The 19,920-nt window shown below is 38.3% G+C and overlaps 1 protein-coding gene across 1 annotated transcript in view; it reads right to left on the minus strand.

Annotated features, from left to right (window-relative positions):
- Positions 1–19,920, minus strand: part of DISC1 (DISC1 scaffold protein) — a 218,184-nt gene that overhangs the window by 46,327 nt on the left and 151,937 nt on the right. Inside the window, 1 exon segment of the mRNA XM_064509255.1 lies at positions 5,358–5,418. Coding sequence (XP_064365325.1) covers positions 5,358–5,418 — 61 coding nt within the window.

Below are 19,920 nucleotides of genomic sequence, written 5' to 3' on the forward strand. Positions count from 1 at the left end.
GGAACTTCACCTTACTGTAGGAAATCACAACAGCCTTAAGAAAAGTTTAAAAGCCTAATTATTAAACTAGTGAAGAATCCAGCTCCTTCTGAGGTTTCCGCTGACGCAGGGTTCAGTCTTCCATGACACATCTGGTTCCTACATCCTGAATGTGAGCAAAAGAGTAAGTGATGGTCCCAAGATCTTTGGGTTCTCCTCACATTTTATTTGCTCTGTGTCTCTTTCCCCCTCAAGATGTATTTTCTTTTGGGAAATATTCCTTCATTGCATATCTATCACATCTATAATTAATTATTCAGGCTATGGTTCAGTCATAACTTTCATGTTAATGTGCAACGCCACCCAAAAAATATTTGGTATACCATAAAACCCAGTTGTTAGATGGCAAATGTCATACGATTCAGAACACACAAATAAGAAGTCTTCACATGACACTCTCTTGGAACAATTCTGCCACATTTACTCCATCTGCTTAAGAGTGCAAACTTTCACAGATTATCAGTTTCTAATGAGTTTCACAAGGGCAATGCATTCCAAATATGTTTCTCCGGATACTTAGCAGATGGAAGCTTGAAATATAGAGCATTGTTATCTCACCCTAAATCTGATGAAGCTGATTTGCATCATCAATGATACTTAGTTGGCTTTGGTATAAAAACCTCTCTTCTGTGTTGAATAAAATGGCTTATTTCTCTGCAATACTGCAAGAACATTAGCAGTGTCTCCAAAGGTAAGACTGAACTGAAAGAACCAAATCCTTTTGCTGCATATTTTAGTGATGTAACTGAATTTGCACAGCACTTCATAAGACAACTGTATTTTCTGTGGAACGTTTACTAGCTCCTGCAAGAGCAATGTTCTGAATGAAAATTTTAAAATTCTACCTTGGTCCACACATTTCTTCGGGTTCCTCCAGTTATCAAATACAGTTCTCACACAGATCAATCTTTTTATGCATATGCATTCTCACAAACCCTGTGTGATGGAAGGGAAATAGACTGAAGGTAGGGCAGAGATTTAATGAGATACAGGGGGTATGTGAAAAGTGACAGACGTATTTGCTTACTTTGCATGGCTTTCATTGGTGAGATATGTAAGCTAGCAAATAACTCAGACAATGATGATTTTCATATAGAAATGCATATTTAAAGTTTCTTACCCATTTAAAAGGCAGGTGATTTTATGGATACCTTCAAAATCAGGACAGTATTTATAGACCCTAAGTCTAGACTTAGATTCCCATATTTAAATACCTAAACAAATGGGACTTGACACTCATTCTTCAACACCATTGATTTAAAAAGGTCTTCACAGGTACCCTGCATCTTGCGAAATCTGGCCACTTTTATTTAGGTGCTTAAGTACTGCTTTGGAAGATAACATTTAAGCATGAAATTTCAATCTAAATCTTCTCCTTTTATGGCTTTATAGCACACTTTCCTGTGCTCAGCTTATGACCTTCAACCATTTACAAATAGGCACATGACAAGATCACTTATGGCAGAAGTTGGTAGTTCTTCAAAGTGTTGGATTGTTAAAGCCCCCTTTAGCAATGGTGATGATAAAGGCCCACAGCAGAGTCTCCACATGGAGTGCAAAGAAGTGAGATCAAGAAACACATTTTCTGTGGAAGAACAAGGGTCCCACATGAAGATGCTCAGCTGACTTTCAGTGAGATAGACAGCTATAGTAAACTTCTTCTATGAAGTAATGTTTAAAACACTCAAGTGATGAGCTGAAGTTAGCTGTCTAAGATTCCTTACACTTGATACACTCATACAGACAGATACCTTCACTGAACACAGCTCCATAATCCTAACTCTGACCACTTGTGTATATAATTTGTTTACTAAGTGAGGGAAGCAATTTGCAGCGTTTACAGTGAAAGAGATGGTAGTGGTATTTATAACCTTGAAAAAAAAAAAACAGCTAGTGTTTTATTCTATAAACTCTATGAGTGGTTTAAAGTATATTGGTGAACTGAAATGAGACAGCATGCAGCATAATTAACCATGTTATCTACTTTTTTCCTCTTGATAGATACTGTCCTCAACAGATGTCAATCCATTTTATTTATCCATATATTTTAACAGGACGTTCATCAGTATATTTAATAGGTGGTTAACCCTCCTCTGGGTGAAAATGCTGCATAAAATAGATACTGAATAGATTTCCTTTCTTCTCAATGTATATTTTTCATTTTTCTTTCTTTGGGTGCAAGACTGTTAAAAGAATATAGTTCTTAACCCAAAAGATTAACATCGTGTTAAAGCTAGCTAAAAAAACCCCACATTTTGTAGACTGCAGTCAGAAGTGCTGTAATTGGTTAACAAAAAGGAGGGAGAGAGACGGACAGACATTGACTCCAGGGGATGAGATAGGGGATGGCAAGAGGAATTTATTCCAAATTACACTTTATTTAAGAAAATAAACAAAAAAGGGAGAGGGAGAGAATTTAAAAAACAGATAAAATAGATAAGATTTTTTATCTTTAATCCTCATTAAACCTGCTTTGGTCTGAGTTTTCTCCACTAATTCTTCTTTATGAAAAAGGTGTTAAAAAAACCCTACATTTCTAACACTTCTACCTTATGTTGAAACTATACCTTAAATTGAAGGGTTTTGAATCCATGTTGCTTCCACCTGAAATATTTCCTAGCAAAATGGCATGTTGCATCTAGAGAAAAGTTCCAGAAGTGTATCTGAATTCTTGTTGCTCAGACTTAATCATCCATTGGTTTCAAAGGCATCTATAAAGGTGCATCCATGAGCCAGATGCAAATTTTACCCCTCTCTACACACACACACCTGAACCTTGTTCTCTAAACTTTTCTTAGAGAGTCTTCCTTTAGCTTATGATACATAAGGAGTAAACTGAGCATCTATATGAAAACCAAATAAAAGATAAACTCTCTCTCTAATGTACTTCTCAAAGAGGAAAAAAATGGGCTTTTGCTTACTTTTTTGTGATTACACAAGCAGGTGGAGTTAATTATTTAAAGTCCAAAGGACCTTTAAAAAAACAAAGATTTATAACCACTTCATTCACATAAATATAAAAAGATTTTAAAGGTATCTTATCTTAGAGTGTCCTTCCTGGTAAAAACATTAGAGACTTTCTCTTCCCATTGATATCAAGAGAAATTCTTAGCTTCTAATTACTTGGGATAAACTATTTTTAGAATTGTGCCATTTGTACATATTGAAAAACTGTCATTGGTACTGGACTAAACCTTCCCCATCTGTCAGAGCCTGGCCAGTTCTTGTTTTTTGGGGTTCCCCCCCCCTTTTTTTTCCCCCCCCCCAATATTGCAACAATTTGGAGTGCTAGAATATCCAGACAGTTAGGGACAGAGAAGGTAATAGCAAGCTCAGAAGTTACATGCACTAATATGGCTGCAGCCATGTACACAAACAACTTGGACCACATGTATTTGTGTCCTCAGAAAACGCAGGGAGAACGCTAGCCTCTAAATAGTAAACTTTGAAGCCTGTAGGTCATCTGCAATAGAAAACCCAGACTGAAAAGGGTTGAGGTCTGTATGGCACTAAGAAATGCAACCCTTGCATACAAAAGAAACTGTATTCTAACACCTGATTATTCTTAAATCTGCTGAGGAAAGTTTGAAATGGTCAACTACTGTCTATAAAGAAATGTCTTAACTGCACTTGCTTCCAAAATATGAAATAGTGCCAAAAAGAGGGTTTAACTTTTAATTCGTTCCCAGAAATGATACTTTTCATGGAAGCAGGATGAATAGTAGCATGACGTTCAGCATGCAAATTTCTCTCACAAGTACTAAAACTACATGATGAGGGAAAAGAGCATGCTGCAAGCTCATTAACAACACCCATCAAGACACACAAAAATGTGTTACACTTTAAAATATTGATGCAGAAAAGAAAATTCCAGGTAGACAACCCAAACATTGTATCAAAAGGCATAAATAAATAAAAACAAACCACAACTGCAAATCTGTGCAGAAGAAAAAAAAAGTCTTTAGAGATTCTCCAAGTGTTCAACAGTTAAAGAGAAATTTACTTCATTCTGGGGGCCTGCTATGTCAATTAAACCCACACAACCTAGAAACATCAATACATGTTGCTATATCTTATATTTTAATTTTTAATAAAGTTTTTTTTTAAAAAGAGCAATCCAAAGAAAGCTCTTAATGCATGTCTCATGGATTTGAAACTTCTACAGCTAAGCTGACATAGACATAGAGTTCAAAAGTTATTAAAGGAGGGTGGGTAAGCAGTACTCAAATCTAAAAATCCAGAACCCTCTCTTTACAAACACAATGAAAAACAGTAATAACCAGGTTGTTAACAATACCTGCTGAGAAATAGAGAGTGGTATTGATGTGGGGGTTTAACCCTATCAATACACAAACTCCGATAACAGCCTATGAAAGCTTTTTCTAACATAACTCTTATTTTCTAACATAAATCTGCATATATCTTCTGCAAGCACAAGCCCCCTCTAGAGAAGGTTCTATGGCAACAGCAGAGCAGCATTTGGTAACGACTCTTGCAGGGGCAGCCTGAACCTTACAGACTGATCTAGAGCCCACTTCACACAGCAAGAGGAGTAAATACAAATCCTAGCATTTGTTCAAGAAAGAAATGTATAAAAATACATGTATTCTGCTTTAGGATTAACTTTGTAAAATATCTACATTGTTGCCTTGTTTTTTTATTTGGTGTCCAATCCCCTCAAATGGCATACTTCCAGAACTGTTAAATAGAGGGTCATTACTTGTTTAAGATGCCAAGGATTATGCTAAGAGATTCCTTGGCTCTGTTCTGTGTTGCCCTTTGTGTGGGAATGGAGGAGGGGTGTTTTTTGGTTTTTTTTGTTTTAACCAGCTGCAGCATCCCCAGCAGCTCAGGGCTTCTGGATGTTCAACAGTTCACCCCACAGACGACAGCACTGCAGCTACACGTGGAGCTGTGCACACCTACCACACACACGCTCCCTTCTCGCTGGCTGTCCCTGCAGCTCCCGAGCAGCACCATGCACTGGGGAATCTCCCCCAGCCACTCTTTCCTTCACCTGCACCTACTGGCGGGCTCATTGCAAAGCAGCTGCAATGTGGCCATGAGCAGAGGTCATAACAATAACAACCATGGCATTTCCAACTTTGGGTAGGTTTATGTTCTATAATGATTTTTTTTGTTACAGTAATAGCATATAACATAATAATAACACAGAACAAATCCTGTCACTTTGAACTATTTTTGCTATTATTTCAATTCAAGTTCCAGCACATTTTCTAACTCTCTTCTGCATGCCAATGCTGCATTAAGAAACATTTCTAAGCTTTCAAAGCCTTCCCACAATATGTCATCCTTACCTATGCAGTTTATCCTCCAGCATCTCCATGTATTTTACTGCATTTTCTTTTACACTGGTCACTGCAAGATAAAATTCAAAGTTAGGCAATGGTATAACTGTTTAAGTTTGTAATTTCTTTAAAATCATCTCATCTCTTACACATAGTTTTACAGATATCACTTGAAAATGAGAATTCTATTCTATTATAGAATAGGCATACAATTCTATTCAAATTATAGTGTGGATGTCAACTTTTTCTCTTGAAAGTCTATTGTGTGTGTATTACATTAATATATCTAGCAATCAATGTATCAGCAAATTAACCTCTCAGCTGTGCCAGAAAAATGGTGAGACTAACAAAGGCACAGCTTGTAGAAGTTTCCTCTTGACAAAGAAAGCACAGCAAGGTCCTCCGCTTTGCCTTCAGGAGAAGCTGCAGGTCTAATTTGTCAGTCTATGCACAAGAGCCCTTTAAAGCTTTAAGAAACTTGTACCACCAAAGTGATCAAACTACTTCTGATAGTACTGAAACACTGTGGAATTGGAAAAGTTACCACATAAGAATCTTAATTTTTTTTTTAAACTGCATTTGTAAGGATAGATATATGTCACTACAACTTCTTCGCTCAGAAGAAAATCTAATAGACCACCTATTCAATATAACACAAAATAACAAAGCTGTTCTTTCAGATGATCCTTGGTACTCCATCTTGGGCAAGAATGGAGGGAAAGGTAAGTTCCCTCTGGGAAAATGGAGGATTTAAATAATCATTTCACATTGTGACAAAAATATTTTTTAATTTCCCCTTCCAACAGCTGGTTTCCTACACTAAGTCCAGTAGGACTCTTTATCAGTCACTCCTTTTTACATTCCTGATAACTCATTGCACATCAATCCCATATATGGTTTACTTGAAGATACATTCTACAGAGAATTGCTGTTGCTGTGGGCAAAGCTCGCTGCATGGATCCGATGCCCTGCAAATCTACCCCCACTGTATTAATCTCCTCCCACTATATTCTCTACAATGATTTATCATCTTTTTGTGGAAGATAAGTCAATAAAGGGGCAAACATTTTAATCACCCCAGAAGATGTGCCCACTTGGGAGGAATAGCACTGGTATGTCGAGAGGTTTTAGTGATTGGCATTCACAGTTCTTCGATCCTGAGACAGTAATATACTTATGTAAAGCCTCTGGGTACAACTAACGCATATCAAACATTCCATGTGTACCTCACTTCACCCTTTCATTTCCCCCCCACACCTCCCCCAAAATATAGAACTTCACACACTAGAGCCTAACCTGAAATCCTGGCATTGACTGGATCAGCTGTTCTAAAGTTGCATGCACACTCACACATACATATATATACATATGTACATATGTGTGTGTACATATATATATGTATATGCGCAAGAATTCATTAACTGAAACTGCTTAGGTAATATCATTACCAGTAACCATCAGAGTCAACTTAACATCAACTCTCTGCAGAAGGAGGTGTTCACCTGGTCCCACAATATTCACACAGCTTTCTGAAGCAATTTGCATGCCAATAGCAAACATATGACACATTTTGCAAAGCTGATGAAGGATTACTTTCTTTGCTTGTTTGTTGTAAGAAATAGCTGTAGATTGGCTAAGCAAAAAGTATCTACCCTCATATTCTGGAAAACACTACAGTTTTGTCCACGACATCTTTAATCCAGATTCACTATCAAAACAGGGTTCTGCAACACAACAGCTAATCTCGAGCCAGGAGGATTAGGGAAGGTTTTACTGTGTTATAGACAGTTGCATTCATTTATACATTCACTGTTCCACCTCACTATTAGAAGAGTGCTGGTGAATGTTACACAAAAGGTTATACAAGGATTTTTGCAATGGCACTGGAGACTAAATAAGTTTCTTTAACCCATAGCAGAGTTTTATAACAACTACAAGGCTTAATAAAAGTTCCTGGCTTTATCACCACTCTTTATTCCCTACGCTTCCTGTGGAAATCCAGAGAGCTTGCAAGACTCTAAGTCTTCCTTTAATGACATACTATTGTGTTGTATAAACTAAAACAAGTTTTCCAAAATTCCCTTTCTGTGAACTGGCAACGCATTGACCTGAGGTTCAGCACATACTTTGATAACAAATTGCTTAAAGGTACATGGCTGCAGTACTTTCCATTCTCTTGCCATTGTCGTAATATCCTTGAACATGAGCTGTTACTACTCACAGGCTTATTCTTTCTGATAATAAAATCAGTAGATATTATTAATTTTTGGAGAGGGATGAGAAGAGGTGGAGAATCTGTTTCACACTCACTTTGTTTCTAACTGATATAGTGACTTCTTATGTTACATGAAAGATAAACCTTGCTTTCAATTTCTCCTGCTGTGCTTGTCACTTTTTAATTGGGTATGATCTGATAGAGTAATTCTCGCTTTCACAGTTCAGTCCTGCTCCTACAGGCAATTTTACAATACCCTTGAAACACACAGCTTAATAAATCAGCATTACTCAATGACAAAAAATAATGGACAAGAATACACCACTAGTCAAAAGTAGGTCATTTAAAAGCTAACACTCATTTGGAAATCACCTCACATCACTAAACTGTACTCTCTCCTGCCAAATGTTTTAACTAAATTAAAAGAAATGCGAACTTTGCTTCTAGAAGAGAAAGCTACCCAGCCTAGTTTTGTCTCCTTGCCTTCTTGTGCATGTAATTGAAAGAGCAGTGACCTGGAGATCTTCCTTGAAGGAAAACCCTGCTTAAAAATTCTATGGAGGTTACTTTCTTTGTAACAAATTGCAAACAACTTTGCAACAAGTACACAAATACTTTCAGCCTTTCAGATCATTTATTTGAAATAGAAGACAAGCAACAAATTAGCAGATTTTTGTTCTAATTTAATGAATCTATTCACCATCACTTCAAAGCAAGAACATGTAGACTGAAAGCTGTGCATGCCTTAAAACTAAAGAAGTACTAGAAGACAGACAAAAAATAGTAATAATAATTCATGAGATTTTCTTCTGCATAAACATGCCAAATGGTTTATTTTTATATTTAAGTGAATGGGATTGATTTTTCCATCAGTTCTCTGAGGATTTACATGCTTAGCTTATATTGGCCTTGAGGGGAGTTATTAAAATAAAAAAGTATAAATACTCATGGAAGATCAGACACCAGGGTGCTTGCTAAGATTAAAGATAGACTTTCCCTGTAATGTTTTAATTGAAGAAAAGTGATTCAGCATTTCTTTTATTTTATCATATAATCTTTTTCCTCCTTACTGCTCCAAACAAACCCCAGTCTTACAATCAGTCCTGGTCAGATGGAGCTGAGGATCACCTGTGAACTTCTGTGGTGGCCCTTTTACTTGTTACAGAGCATAAACCTTACATTTTAAAAGTTGCATAAATATCTTCCAATAATTAAACTAGATAGTGTTCTTTTAAAATACTATCTCTGAAAGCAGCCCATAGGTGTAATGCTATTCCTTTTACTTACAACTGTTATTTGAACATGAACATGAAGCTGTATCACCATTTTTATCCTCCAGTCTCAGCCCTCACAAACTGAGCTTTCAAAGGGCTAGACCACATCATATGCTATGCATTCTATGACCAATATTTTTAGAAACTTTGTAAGTCTGAGTATCTGACTTGATATCTGACCTTGAACCCAGTGTCCACAGGCAGCAGAAGCAGAAGCTCTAGATGTGGATGCTTGGCACCTCTGAAGAATAAGTCCTCAAAACAGAGTTAGGTGCCTCAAAAAACTGGCACCCAACATCACAGCCATTTTAAGTGATAGCCTACAGGTCTGTAGTACCCTGCCAGACAAGTGAATAGTCTGATACTTTGTGTCCCAGAGATACAAAGTCTAAAGTCAAATTTTGCCTTTCATTCTAGAAGCTTTTTTTTTTTTTTTTTGGTAAATGTTGATTTCAATTTCACACAGTAAAGAATGATCCATGGCCTAAAACCAAAGGGTGGAATAGCTGAAATGGCTGCTAGCAGATCTGGACCCAGCACAAGAGAATTGCCACTCATTACCTGCTTACAATGCAAGCCTCTAGCCTATACAATTAGTCTCTCTTTTCTGCAACCATTACATTCCTTTTCAAGTACTTAATTAGTTAAGTAAAACAAAACTCACACTAATTCAATGAAATTTTTGCCTGACTTAAGGAACTCAGGTGAGATTTGGCACTAAGACTGATGTAAAAATAATTGCAACTGCATGGACATGGATGGACCTACATGGGTTAACCACAGAAGGCGGAATTGGATGTGAACAAGCTTGACAGATTTCTGTTTTTTAAAAGTGTAAATGATTATTAATGCTAAAATAAAAAGAAAACACATCATTAGTTAAAAGTATCTGATCTTTTCTGTAGTGGAAGATGTGTTGTACTAAACGTGTGAAGTTATGGTCTGAAAAACTGTGGAAAGGCTTCGATATATTTAAAGGTTAACTTGAAAAGCCAGTTAAACTTCAGAGATGACATCTCAGCTCCTCAACTACATGCCAACAAGATTTATCAAAGCACAGTAACATTAACTAGATTTTGGATGACAGAGCAGTATGGAATTTTGCATATTCCAGATAGCAAGGGAAAAACCCAAAGAACAGACAGGAAAATACATGGTTCATGAAAGACATACAAATACTCCAAAAAAGCTGACATTCTGGGACAACTCAATCAACCAAATTCTTTTCTGGTTCACTGATTATCTTCCAATAATGAAGTAAATATTGAGACACATAGTTACAACCTGTCTCTTCCAGTGACTGTGCTTTCTTCTAAGGAATCCACTCATCCTTTAAGCATCATTATCAAGCAGCACAGAACTAGGCTCCAGAAACTGGCATCATCAGAGATGAGGAGGCCAAAATTTAGGAGGACTGTCAATGAGTTGGTTCTATTCCATGAATAGAAAGACTACGAAAAGGTGAATTGTAAAAAGAACATTGGTACCAAACATCTATGATATTAAAGTTCCACATTTCTTCTGCTGGGACTGTATCATGTGAATGCAGCACGGCTGCCCTGTGCAAGGGCTGCTAGGTAGCCTGAATCCCTTTGGATGGAAGAGAGTCTGCAGCAACTGCTGAGGTGGAACCGGGTGACTTGGCAATGTTGATTTTATCGTAGTTGCATCCCACAAGAGGACAGTGGGACTCTCAGGAATCTATTGTCACATGCCACTCTGCTGCTCTTGCAGCTCTCGGAGGGAGGCAGTATGTTGCATCTAGCCCATATGAAGATTTCTGCAGTCACTTTCAGGGTGCTTCTCCGGCCCTAGATGGACCACCCACTGTTCTGACACAGTGGGGCAAATCTTCTGATATGGGAAAACAAAAACAAAAACAAACAAACAAAAAAAAGGATCCAGCTTGAGCACCACTGACATACAATATTTTGCTCACTCTTACCCCAAAAACCTCATGCTACACTACCAGCTTACACTTCATACCCACAGGGGAAGTAGTAATAAAAATACATGAAAAGAAATAAAGAAATGCAAAACTGGCAGAGCACAAGACAGCACATCATTTTCCCCCTTATGCTGCACTGAAACAGGAAAAGGGGAAAAGTACAGAATATACAACTCATCTTCCTTAAGCAGTTCCTTCTGGGGCTGTAGATACAGTAGGGGTCTACTGTTACCTTTTCCTCAAACATGTGGGGACCTCCTGAACAGCAGGAAGAGTACAGTCTAACCTCTGGTCATGCTGGAAGTGGGCGGACACTGTAGTACCAAAGACAACTAGCCTTCTCTCATTAGCAGACCCCAGAAAGGCCACATACCAGCTCATGTGGAGAGATGGCACAGTTTCACACACAGCAGAAGCAGGTAATGAACGGTCTGATTTTTCAGGGAAGGAGCTCCACCTGCTTGTTTCTCTGCCCCCTCAGCTCCCATCTTATTTTCAGCTGGCTCAATTTGCAGGCTTTGCTGCAACTTAATGAATTTTGGGCTGACGCTGACATCCGCAATGAATCAAGTGATACCTTGACTTTGATGTGAAAGATTACAGCCAGACATACATGGATATAGAAACTACTGATTTCAACAGAGAGGCCAGGTCTTGACCTCAGGTTAGATGTTAAGGCAGATAAAAGATACAGGAAATTTCAGCATAAACAGAAGTTTGACAAAGAAATAAAAACCTGAAAAATAGATCTTACAAAGATATCTTACAAAGAGGTGCTTGCAGCTCTGCCTGTACCAACTTATATATCTGTCTTTCTGGGCACAGCATAAAAGGTTTGCAGAGCAGGAAAGAGGGGAGAAAAAAACCACTCTGCATAAAAAGGCACATTTGAAAAACTGACATTCCCAGAAATTACCTCCTGAACCTTCTGCATTGTATGTGGTACTTTTCATCCAAAGAGACAGGTGACCCTTCACATTCAGTGATGATTAAATTGCCTAAATTGAAGGAAATTACCATAGCTTCACATGGATTTTAAGCTTCTTTCAGATTTCTGTAAAATCTAGCAAGCCAGACACATGGTAGTTCTTCCTGTGCTACATGCGGGAGACAGCAGGGGAGAAAAGGCAAAGATATTTCCTAAATACTTTCAGTAAATAATCTGTCTTTAAAAAAGCCAGCTCAAATTTTAACAACTGTTTTATTGTTCAGTATCAAAACAAGTGTACTGCTGCTAAATTAAAGGGACTGTAGGTGAAATATTGGGACAACAGTGACCAGAGCACTAAAGTTACATGACAACAGACTTTCCTTGATATTTTAAGAGGCCATATAAAGTGTAGGGAGGGAGACCAAGGCACAGGGTTATAAAGTGATTAGTGGAAACCACCCACCCACCCAGCCACAGACCTGGGAGTAGCCTCCAGGCCTTCCAACTTAGCTCTGTTCTGCACATACCACCTCTCTGGAAATCACAGGCTTATCACATGTTTGGTTACTTTTTCCACCCCAACTCAAAAACTAGAGATGTTCCATTCAGGGTACACCAAACAGATCTTCAAATTTAATACAGACCTGGAAAAAAACCATTCAGGCCTCTCCATGTGTTTAGCACCAGAGGGCAACCTTCTCGTTTTTGGGAAACCTGAACTCAACTCCAAGTCCAAATTATTCTGCTGCTTTGCATTTCTAACATAAATAAGCCAACTTCTACCAGAAAGGTTTTCTCCATTGCAGACAGGTTTTAAATTGTTTCAAGTGAGTTAAGACATGAGATCGTGCATATTCTTCAGCTTCAGTGTGACTACACGGTGCCCCTTTTGGCATTACGCTGGAGACGGACGCTGAGCAGTATTCTCGAGCGACTGAGGCTTTTGAATTTTCCTACACATAATGTGAGGTTTGAGTTTTACTCTCCCTTCCCATCACAGGGATGGCACCCTCCTAACTGCTTTGCTAGTTTCTCTGTGGCCACTCAGGCCCCTGTTTACCTAGAACATTATATAACCATTTATCAGTGTACCTTAACATTAAAAGTGTCTTGTCCTTTCCAAAAAATATGAGGGAAGTTTCCTTTCATTTTCCCTTCCATTCTCCACTGAGCATTGGGAAGAGAAATGAAGTGAGGGGGACAATCTACCTATATTTTCTTCTCACTTTCTGCTACCTGATTTTTCTCTCTGCCTGAACGTAAGCTATTTCATTCCTTTGCTGACCATCTGTTCAGTCCCCCCGTAAAAACTTCTAAAAACCTCTTTATTTTCTCTCATTTCTCCTTGCAAAGCAGAGGCTGGGTATCCAGCAGAGCCATGTGTCCAGTTCGGCCTCTGTGGATTGTCAGCAGGCACTAGAGTTCATCTGGAAACCGTTACCCAAACTAACAAACAGACTCGACATGTGCACAGGCACCAAAAGAATTAAAACTTGCTACTCGTATTGCCACAGCTTTTTTCCTGAAAGCAAGATTTATTTTAACATTGTTAGATAAAACAAAAGTGCCCGGAATTAACTGTTGATATAACTACTCGAGACAAACAACAGAGAACAATTAGGCTATATTCAGAAGTAAGCTCCATGACAATAACTGAGAACACCTACATACCTAATACCTACATTATGAAAAGACAGAACAATTCAAAAAGTCTTTTTCTCAGGAGACAAAGTAAAAGACAAGTGAAATCTTGATTTAACTTCTGGCCCAACAGGCTACCTCATTGCTAATAGGGATGATCCAGCAGAACACAGGAGGTGTGTCACAGCAGTTAAACAATATCAAGGCTTCTAAAATACACTATAGCTGTTCTGAATTCTTCTCACGATGGCTGTCCTGCTGAACTTAAACATTCAGCATTATGCCTAACAATTTAGACCATGAATTGCAATAAAAAAATGACACTGAATGAGTAACCCACTTTGGCTTTTAAATTTCAGTCATGAAAGAAACATAGTCAGAGATTTTTCTAAATCATTCTAACCCCTCCAGAAATTATCCCCAAACAAGAGGACTTCACAGAATCTCCTGTTAGTCTTAATATTGCTGGTTATCATTTCTCCTGCTAGCTACGTATCAGCTCAACACGTTGGCTAGTAAGGCTATGCAATCTAATGAGAATCCAGGCACCCACACAGAAGCAGTCCACAACCACAGTATAAAATATGTTTTGTATTGCAACAAATATAATTAATCAATGAAAAAAGAATTCGTGTGTAAGACTTTATGGAACAGAATCTCAGCAGAGCAGCACAGCCAAAAACAAACAGGTGGAATTTTCTCCCAAATGCTGCCATGCTGCTACTAAAAGAGATGAAAGGGAGAGATGAGCACAAACTTAAGAGCTTTGAAAAGTGACAAAGAAGAAAAAGCGTGTTAAAAAAAAAGCCAATGTTAAAACTGACAAAGAAAAATGATAAACACTTATCTTCACTCCAGTAGAACAAATGGCTACTAAAACACCAATTCTTCAGATTATTTTAAAGAAAGAACGGTGGAGCTCAAAGGTACATACTGAACGTTAGAAGTAATACAAATTGCAATAGCTATGACAAAAAGGAATATTCAGCATTGCAAGCTATTTTTAACTACCTTGAAATGACATCAAATAAAGCAGTGACTTCCTATACCAACACTTACTTACAAAAGATAACTGTATATAGCACTAACTTGCATTTTTGTACTGCTATTCTTTCCAAGGATCTCAGATGGGTCTTCAAACTACGGAATACCCATGGAAAAGCAGCAATTTCTGTTTTTAAAAAATAGCTGACAATCAGTAGTGATGCAGAGAAAGGGAAAGTTTGTCCTACTTAGCCTGATGCACTGCAGTTTTCAGAAATTCTCTATAAACCACTTGGCCACTGCTGGCTATACTAGGCATGTTTCCTGCAACACAATTACAGAGCTCCTAACACAAAAAAACGTGAAGCAGCCCAGCACAAAGGCTGAGCAGAGCCTGTTCTATACTCATTCCAAGCACAAGGACTAAAGCAGACAGCCTTAATATATCACTTTGCTTAATCCATAATAACCTCCATCCTGACCTCCTTATTCTGGTTGTATGCAACCTGCACAGAACTGCTCATGAGTTTCATGAAGCTCATCAGTTACTATTCAGCTATACTTGACATATTACTGTAAACATAGTTCTTTTGACCATGAACACACTGTCATGCCTAAAAAGCATCTCGGCTACTAACATTTAAAGCTGGAATAGGGATTTACAAAATGCAATTGAGAAAATTACAGAAGTTAAGCAAAACAGATGTAGCTACAAGAATATGAGTACCAAGTGCCCATATCAATTCCAAGCGTCTAAAAAGGCAGAGTCACAGATACAAGTGCACACTGTTAAGTGGGCAGACATTTTTTGAACTGCTTTCAAGACAGGACCACTAATTTAATTGGCTGACTTAAAAATAATGCTTACAGTATAAAATCATTATTAGCTTTGTTATTAACTTCCCAGAGCAAAACTGTAATACACTAGAGCTCTTGAAAGAGACAGTTTTAATATCACTATGTTAAGGTGGTCCCAATGGAGGGATTTCTCATAAGATAAGTACATTTTATAAATGAGTTGTACATATTTTCAACTGCACAATAAACAAGGGATTCTAATGTCATTCCAATGGAAGATAAAACCTGCTACACTGCATTACATTACCATGTAATTTCCTCCTGTGTTAACCTACAAAGTATTCTGTATCTTTTTTCTTGACACCCTTTCCTGTCACTAGAGTCAGAGATAAATTTACACGTTCCTCTCATCAGGATAAACTATAAAATATTTGAGCTGGCTGGTAACCTTTTTGCCAAAAAAGATACTTAATTCATACATTGCTTAGAGAGATGTTGAATACAGCAGCCCTGCTACCAGCTCAACATCTCTTTCTAGATTGAAGCAGACAGTTTCTGCACCAATAGAAAATCTCTTATTTGAATTAAACCAAAGACCTCTGTATAAGAAATGTCCCTAAAACAAGAGAATTAAAGACCTTGCCTTTCACATGGTGTCTCAACATTGCTATATAAGTAGGATGATTGGATTCATTCTTCTAAACAGCATAATGCCTAATGCAGTGGTTTCATATTTTGCTTTTTGCACTGAAAATGCCCATTTCTGATGTAGTTGGCCCTTTTCTTGAATTTTCACCATGATTTTCTTTTTGATACATTTTGTTTGCCATGTTACAAGATCCCATACCCGAGCTGTCTCCCTCTCTGGCTCCTACGTCTACGGAGTCTCTCTCTCTTTCATTTTCTTCTTCTATTCTTCTATTTTTCTTTCCTCATCTGACTTTCAAATTCCTCTTTTCCAGTTCCTGTCAGCTTTCCTCCTTCACTTAACCTGTAAATTATTCATTATCACAGGGAGTTTTATTTCTGATTTTGCTCTTCATACTAAACCTGCAGTGTGTGAGTTCCTGTGAGGAATGAAAACTTCTAATAAAGTCTAATAAGGACTCCCAAGTTGGTAATTTGTGGACACTTTACTGGTCATTCCGGTGATTTTGAAACAACTTCCCAATGGCTGATGTAGACTGCTTCTACGGTAGTTTAATTTAACATGTTCTAATACCAAATGTTCTTTAGGTATAAATTCAGATGCTTGGTTGGTTCCCAAATTATTCAGGACCCAAATTATTTTTCAAGTGATACCTGGAAAGTTTTAACATCTTAAGTTTTAAAAAGATGAACTAGGGGTCCAACCCTGGTAAATTCAACATACTAAACTTCAGGATATCCCAAAACCCACAGTGGCAGCAATGGCAGAAGTCCAGGGCTGCATCAAAATGTAGACAATTAAGATTTTATGCTTCCTCTCTCACTTTTCTCACTAAGGTGTGAGAGCAACAGTAACTCCTGCTTCTCAGCTGGCTACTCTCAGGACAAAATAATTCGCTTTTCAGACAACATACACCTATTTCTCATCTACTCCTTCACGGAAAAGGTGGCAAGGCAGACAAAAGTGTCCCAGGCCACCAGCTGGACCACACCAGTCTTGCACGGTGAGGCCTAGGGAATGAAGTTTTCCACCAGTCCCACAGCCTGAACATGAAGAGCCTTGAGTTTCCTGCTCAGGTATCTAGTCTAGTTATTGGGCTGTTAATGGTATAGGAGAGGCAGTCTGCCCAGCAAGAGATTTTAGCAGTGCCAGAAAGGGAAGTGAATGGCCTCAAGTAGGAAAAAAGTCATAATGATGCGTAGGTTGAAAAGTGATTGCTGGAAGAAATGAGCCCAAGGGGAATTCTACTGCCCTTTGGTCTGAGTTGGTCTGCAACTGATGAGCACGTTGCAGCCCCCTTTCTAGATCACTCATTTCGGGTCTAAGTCCAGTCAAGTGCTACGGAGCACTAGTCTGCACAACACTTTTGCCATTGAGCCGCCTGGCTGCTTGGTTGGTTGGCTGATTGATTGTGATATGTCAATTAAATAGTTAGACTGGATTGCCTGTCCATTTTTTTTAATTGCATTTTAAAGGTTGCCAGAGTGCTTAGAGTTTAATAGAAGTGGACTTGTACCAGTCTCTATGTTTATGTTAACTTGAGGAATATGCAGCAGTTAAGCTGACCTTTAAGGTCTTGCATAGATTTTGCTGCTCGCACCTAAGCAAACTGTAGAAATAAGAAGTGCTCACACAGCAATGGTGCCACAGAGTTAGATTGCAAGAGGCATTTTCAAAGCTGTGTTTGTGCATTTTAGCCTGAAACTTCCCGTAATATCAGTAGGAGTCACACAGCTAAATCCCCAAGCAACACTTTTAGAAGATGACTTATATTTAAAGGGGGATTAGAAGAAAATACTTCTTACACCATTTTCCATGTAACATCATAAGCCTTAGATTCGGAGAAATACAGAATCATTTGGGGGAAATAAATGATTCACTGGGTATCAATTTTTCCATCCAATTAGGTTGGGCAGCTATGCTGAGTGTGTAACACGTACCGATGCTTCACCTCCCTTTCCACAGTGTATATATATTAAACACAAGTTAAGACTTCTGGGTTTTCGACTTTGTTGATTTTACATTCCTTTGGGGATTTAAAATACTATTTTGTTTAATTATTTTTCTCTACTCATCCACAATATTGAATGACAGTAATAATGAGCTCAGAATCATTGTACAAATCCCAGCAGGAACCATTCATAGTTTGTTAATAGGACATTATATTTGCATTACCAAGTTCAGTTCAAAGCACATTGTGTAAATTAGCTCTGAGGGCTACTATCACAAATCTAAAACCAGAATATCAGGTCAATCAGCACAGCTCTAAAGCATATTAGTTTGAGTGAAAACATAAAGGGTATGATTAAAATTCTAGGAAATCCTCTCCCTTTTTGGGCTAACAGCCTCCAGGAGAAGTCTGCTTTTGCCTCTGGGAGAGGCCAGAATATCTCAGCTGACACAGAGCAGCCTGATGCCACTAACCCTGATTGCTGCCAAGCAGTACTGGCCTGTTGTAAAGGGGGAGAAAAATTAACTTTCAGGAGGAGTGGAAATCCTCAGAACTCCATGGAAACACTTTCTTCCCCATCCAAATTAAAAGAACAGGTGCAGGAAAATTTGGAGGATCTGAGAGTTCAGTGCAGAGGATATTTTTTGCATGAAAATGCAATTAACACAGAAAAAGCTATGCAGTTTCTACCACAGAGATAAAACTAGCACAGCCAAGCCCACAGACACAGACCAAAAAATTCACAGTTCGGTAATGATGGAAGGAGACCAGTGACAAATTAGGGCAGGGTATTCCCAGTAATGGGCACACTATGTACTGTAGGATCACTTACCTTTTGGGCAAACAGCACATAAATATATATACACACGCACACATATATATGTGCGTATATATATATATTTATATATACACACACATACATATGTCCAAGAAAAAGAAAAGAATGGGCCAAAAGCGCCAACTAACTGGCCTGGTCAGTTGATCAGTATAAATCCTCTGGTCAACTCAAGTCACTTTTACCAAACCATCAAGTCAACACATTACATGGGCTATACCTGAACCCAGCCAAAGATGGTCTAAAGATTTCTTGGGCAGTTTTGTGGTTAGTTTCTGAAATTTCAGCTAGACCATGGCCATATACACTGCTTATTCTATAAATGCTAACCCATACTACATCTTTAATTCTCTGCAGAAATGTACTCAAAGTAACTGCAAAGAGGCTTGATGACTTAAAAAATTATGTAATCTTAAAAAAAAATTATGGGATGTGAGATTACACAAAAAAAAACGTTCAACAGATGAGTTTCATAGTCCACAGCATAAGAGTGGTCACTCCTTATACACTGAGATGGACATAGCTGTACACAGAGTAGGATTACATTACTAATGTTTATAATTCCTTCCTTTGTACCACATACACAACATTTGGCAACTGTGCAATAGATCTGTAGTTGCAGAACTCACTAACACTTCTGACAAGCCCTGGAAGAAGTGACTGTGATATATGCAGAACCAGCGAGGTAGAAAGGTGTTAAAAAAAGAGAGAGAGACAGAGAGAGAGACAGAGAGAGAGACAGAGAGAGAGACAGAGAGAGAGACAGAGAGAGAGACAGAGAGAGAGACAGAGAGAGAGACAGAGAGAGAGACAGAGAGAGAGACAGAGAGAGAGACAGAGAGAGAGACAGAGAGAGAGACAGAGAGAGAGACAGAGAGAGAGACAGAGAGAGAGACAGAGAGAGAGACAGAGAGAGAGACAGAGACACACCAAGTGTCTCTGTGAAATGCTTCTGGTTCCATGAACATGACCAGCTAAATAGCTGGAACTTCCATAGCTGAAGTGGTACAAAATGGAGGGATTTGTCTGCACGAGACACTCCGCAAGCTTTTGGGGAGAGAACAGCACATAAATACATAATAGACTCCACTCCACCTGCAATGCAAACGGATATGTGAAACAGAAAACAGGCTTTTGGTGAATTATAGATAGTAGGCAAGGATTTATGAATACTCAGCTTGGGAAAAGATATTTTATATGGAGGACAGTAACAAAAGAGAGATCAGAAATTACAGCTAAACTGCAAGAAAATGAATATATTGTCAGAAAACAAAAAAAAAGGCATGTATCAGAAAGTAATCACTATATGAGGCCTACTATCACATGAAACTCAACAATAAAAAAAA

Source organism: Dromaius novaehollandiae, chromosome 3 (assembly GCF_036370855.1).
Source record: "Dromaius novaehollandiae isolate bDroNov1 chromosome 3, bDroNov1.hap1, whole genome shotgun sequence".
NCBI lineage: Eukaryota > Metazoa > Chordata > Aves > Casuariiformes > Dromaiidae > Dromaius > Dromaius novaehollandiae.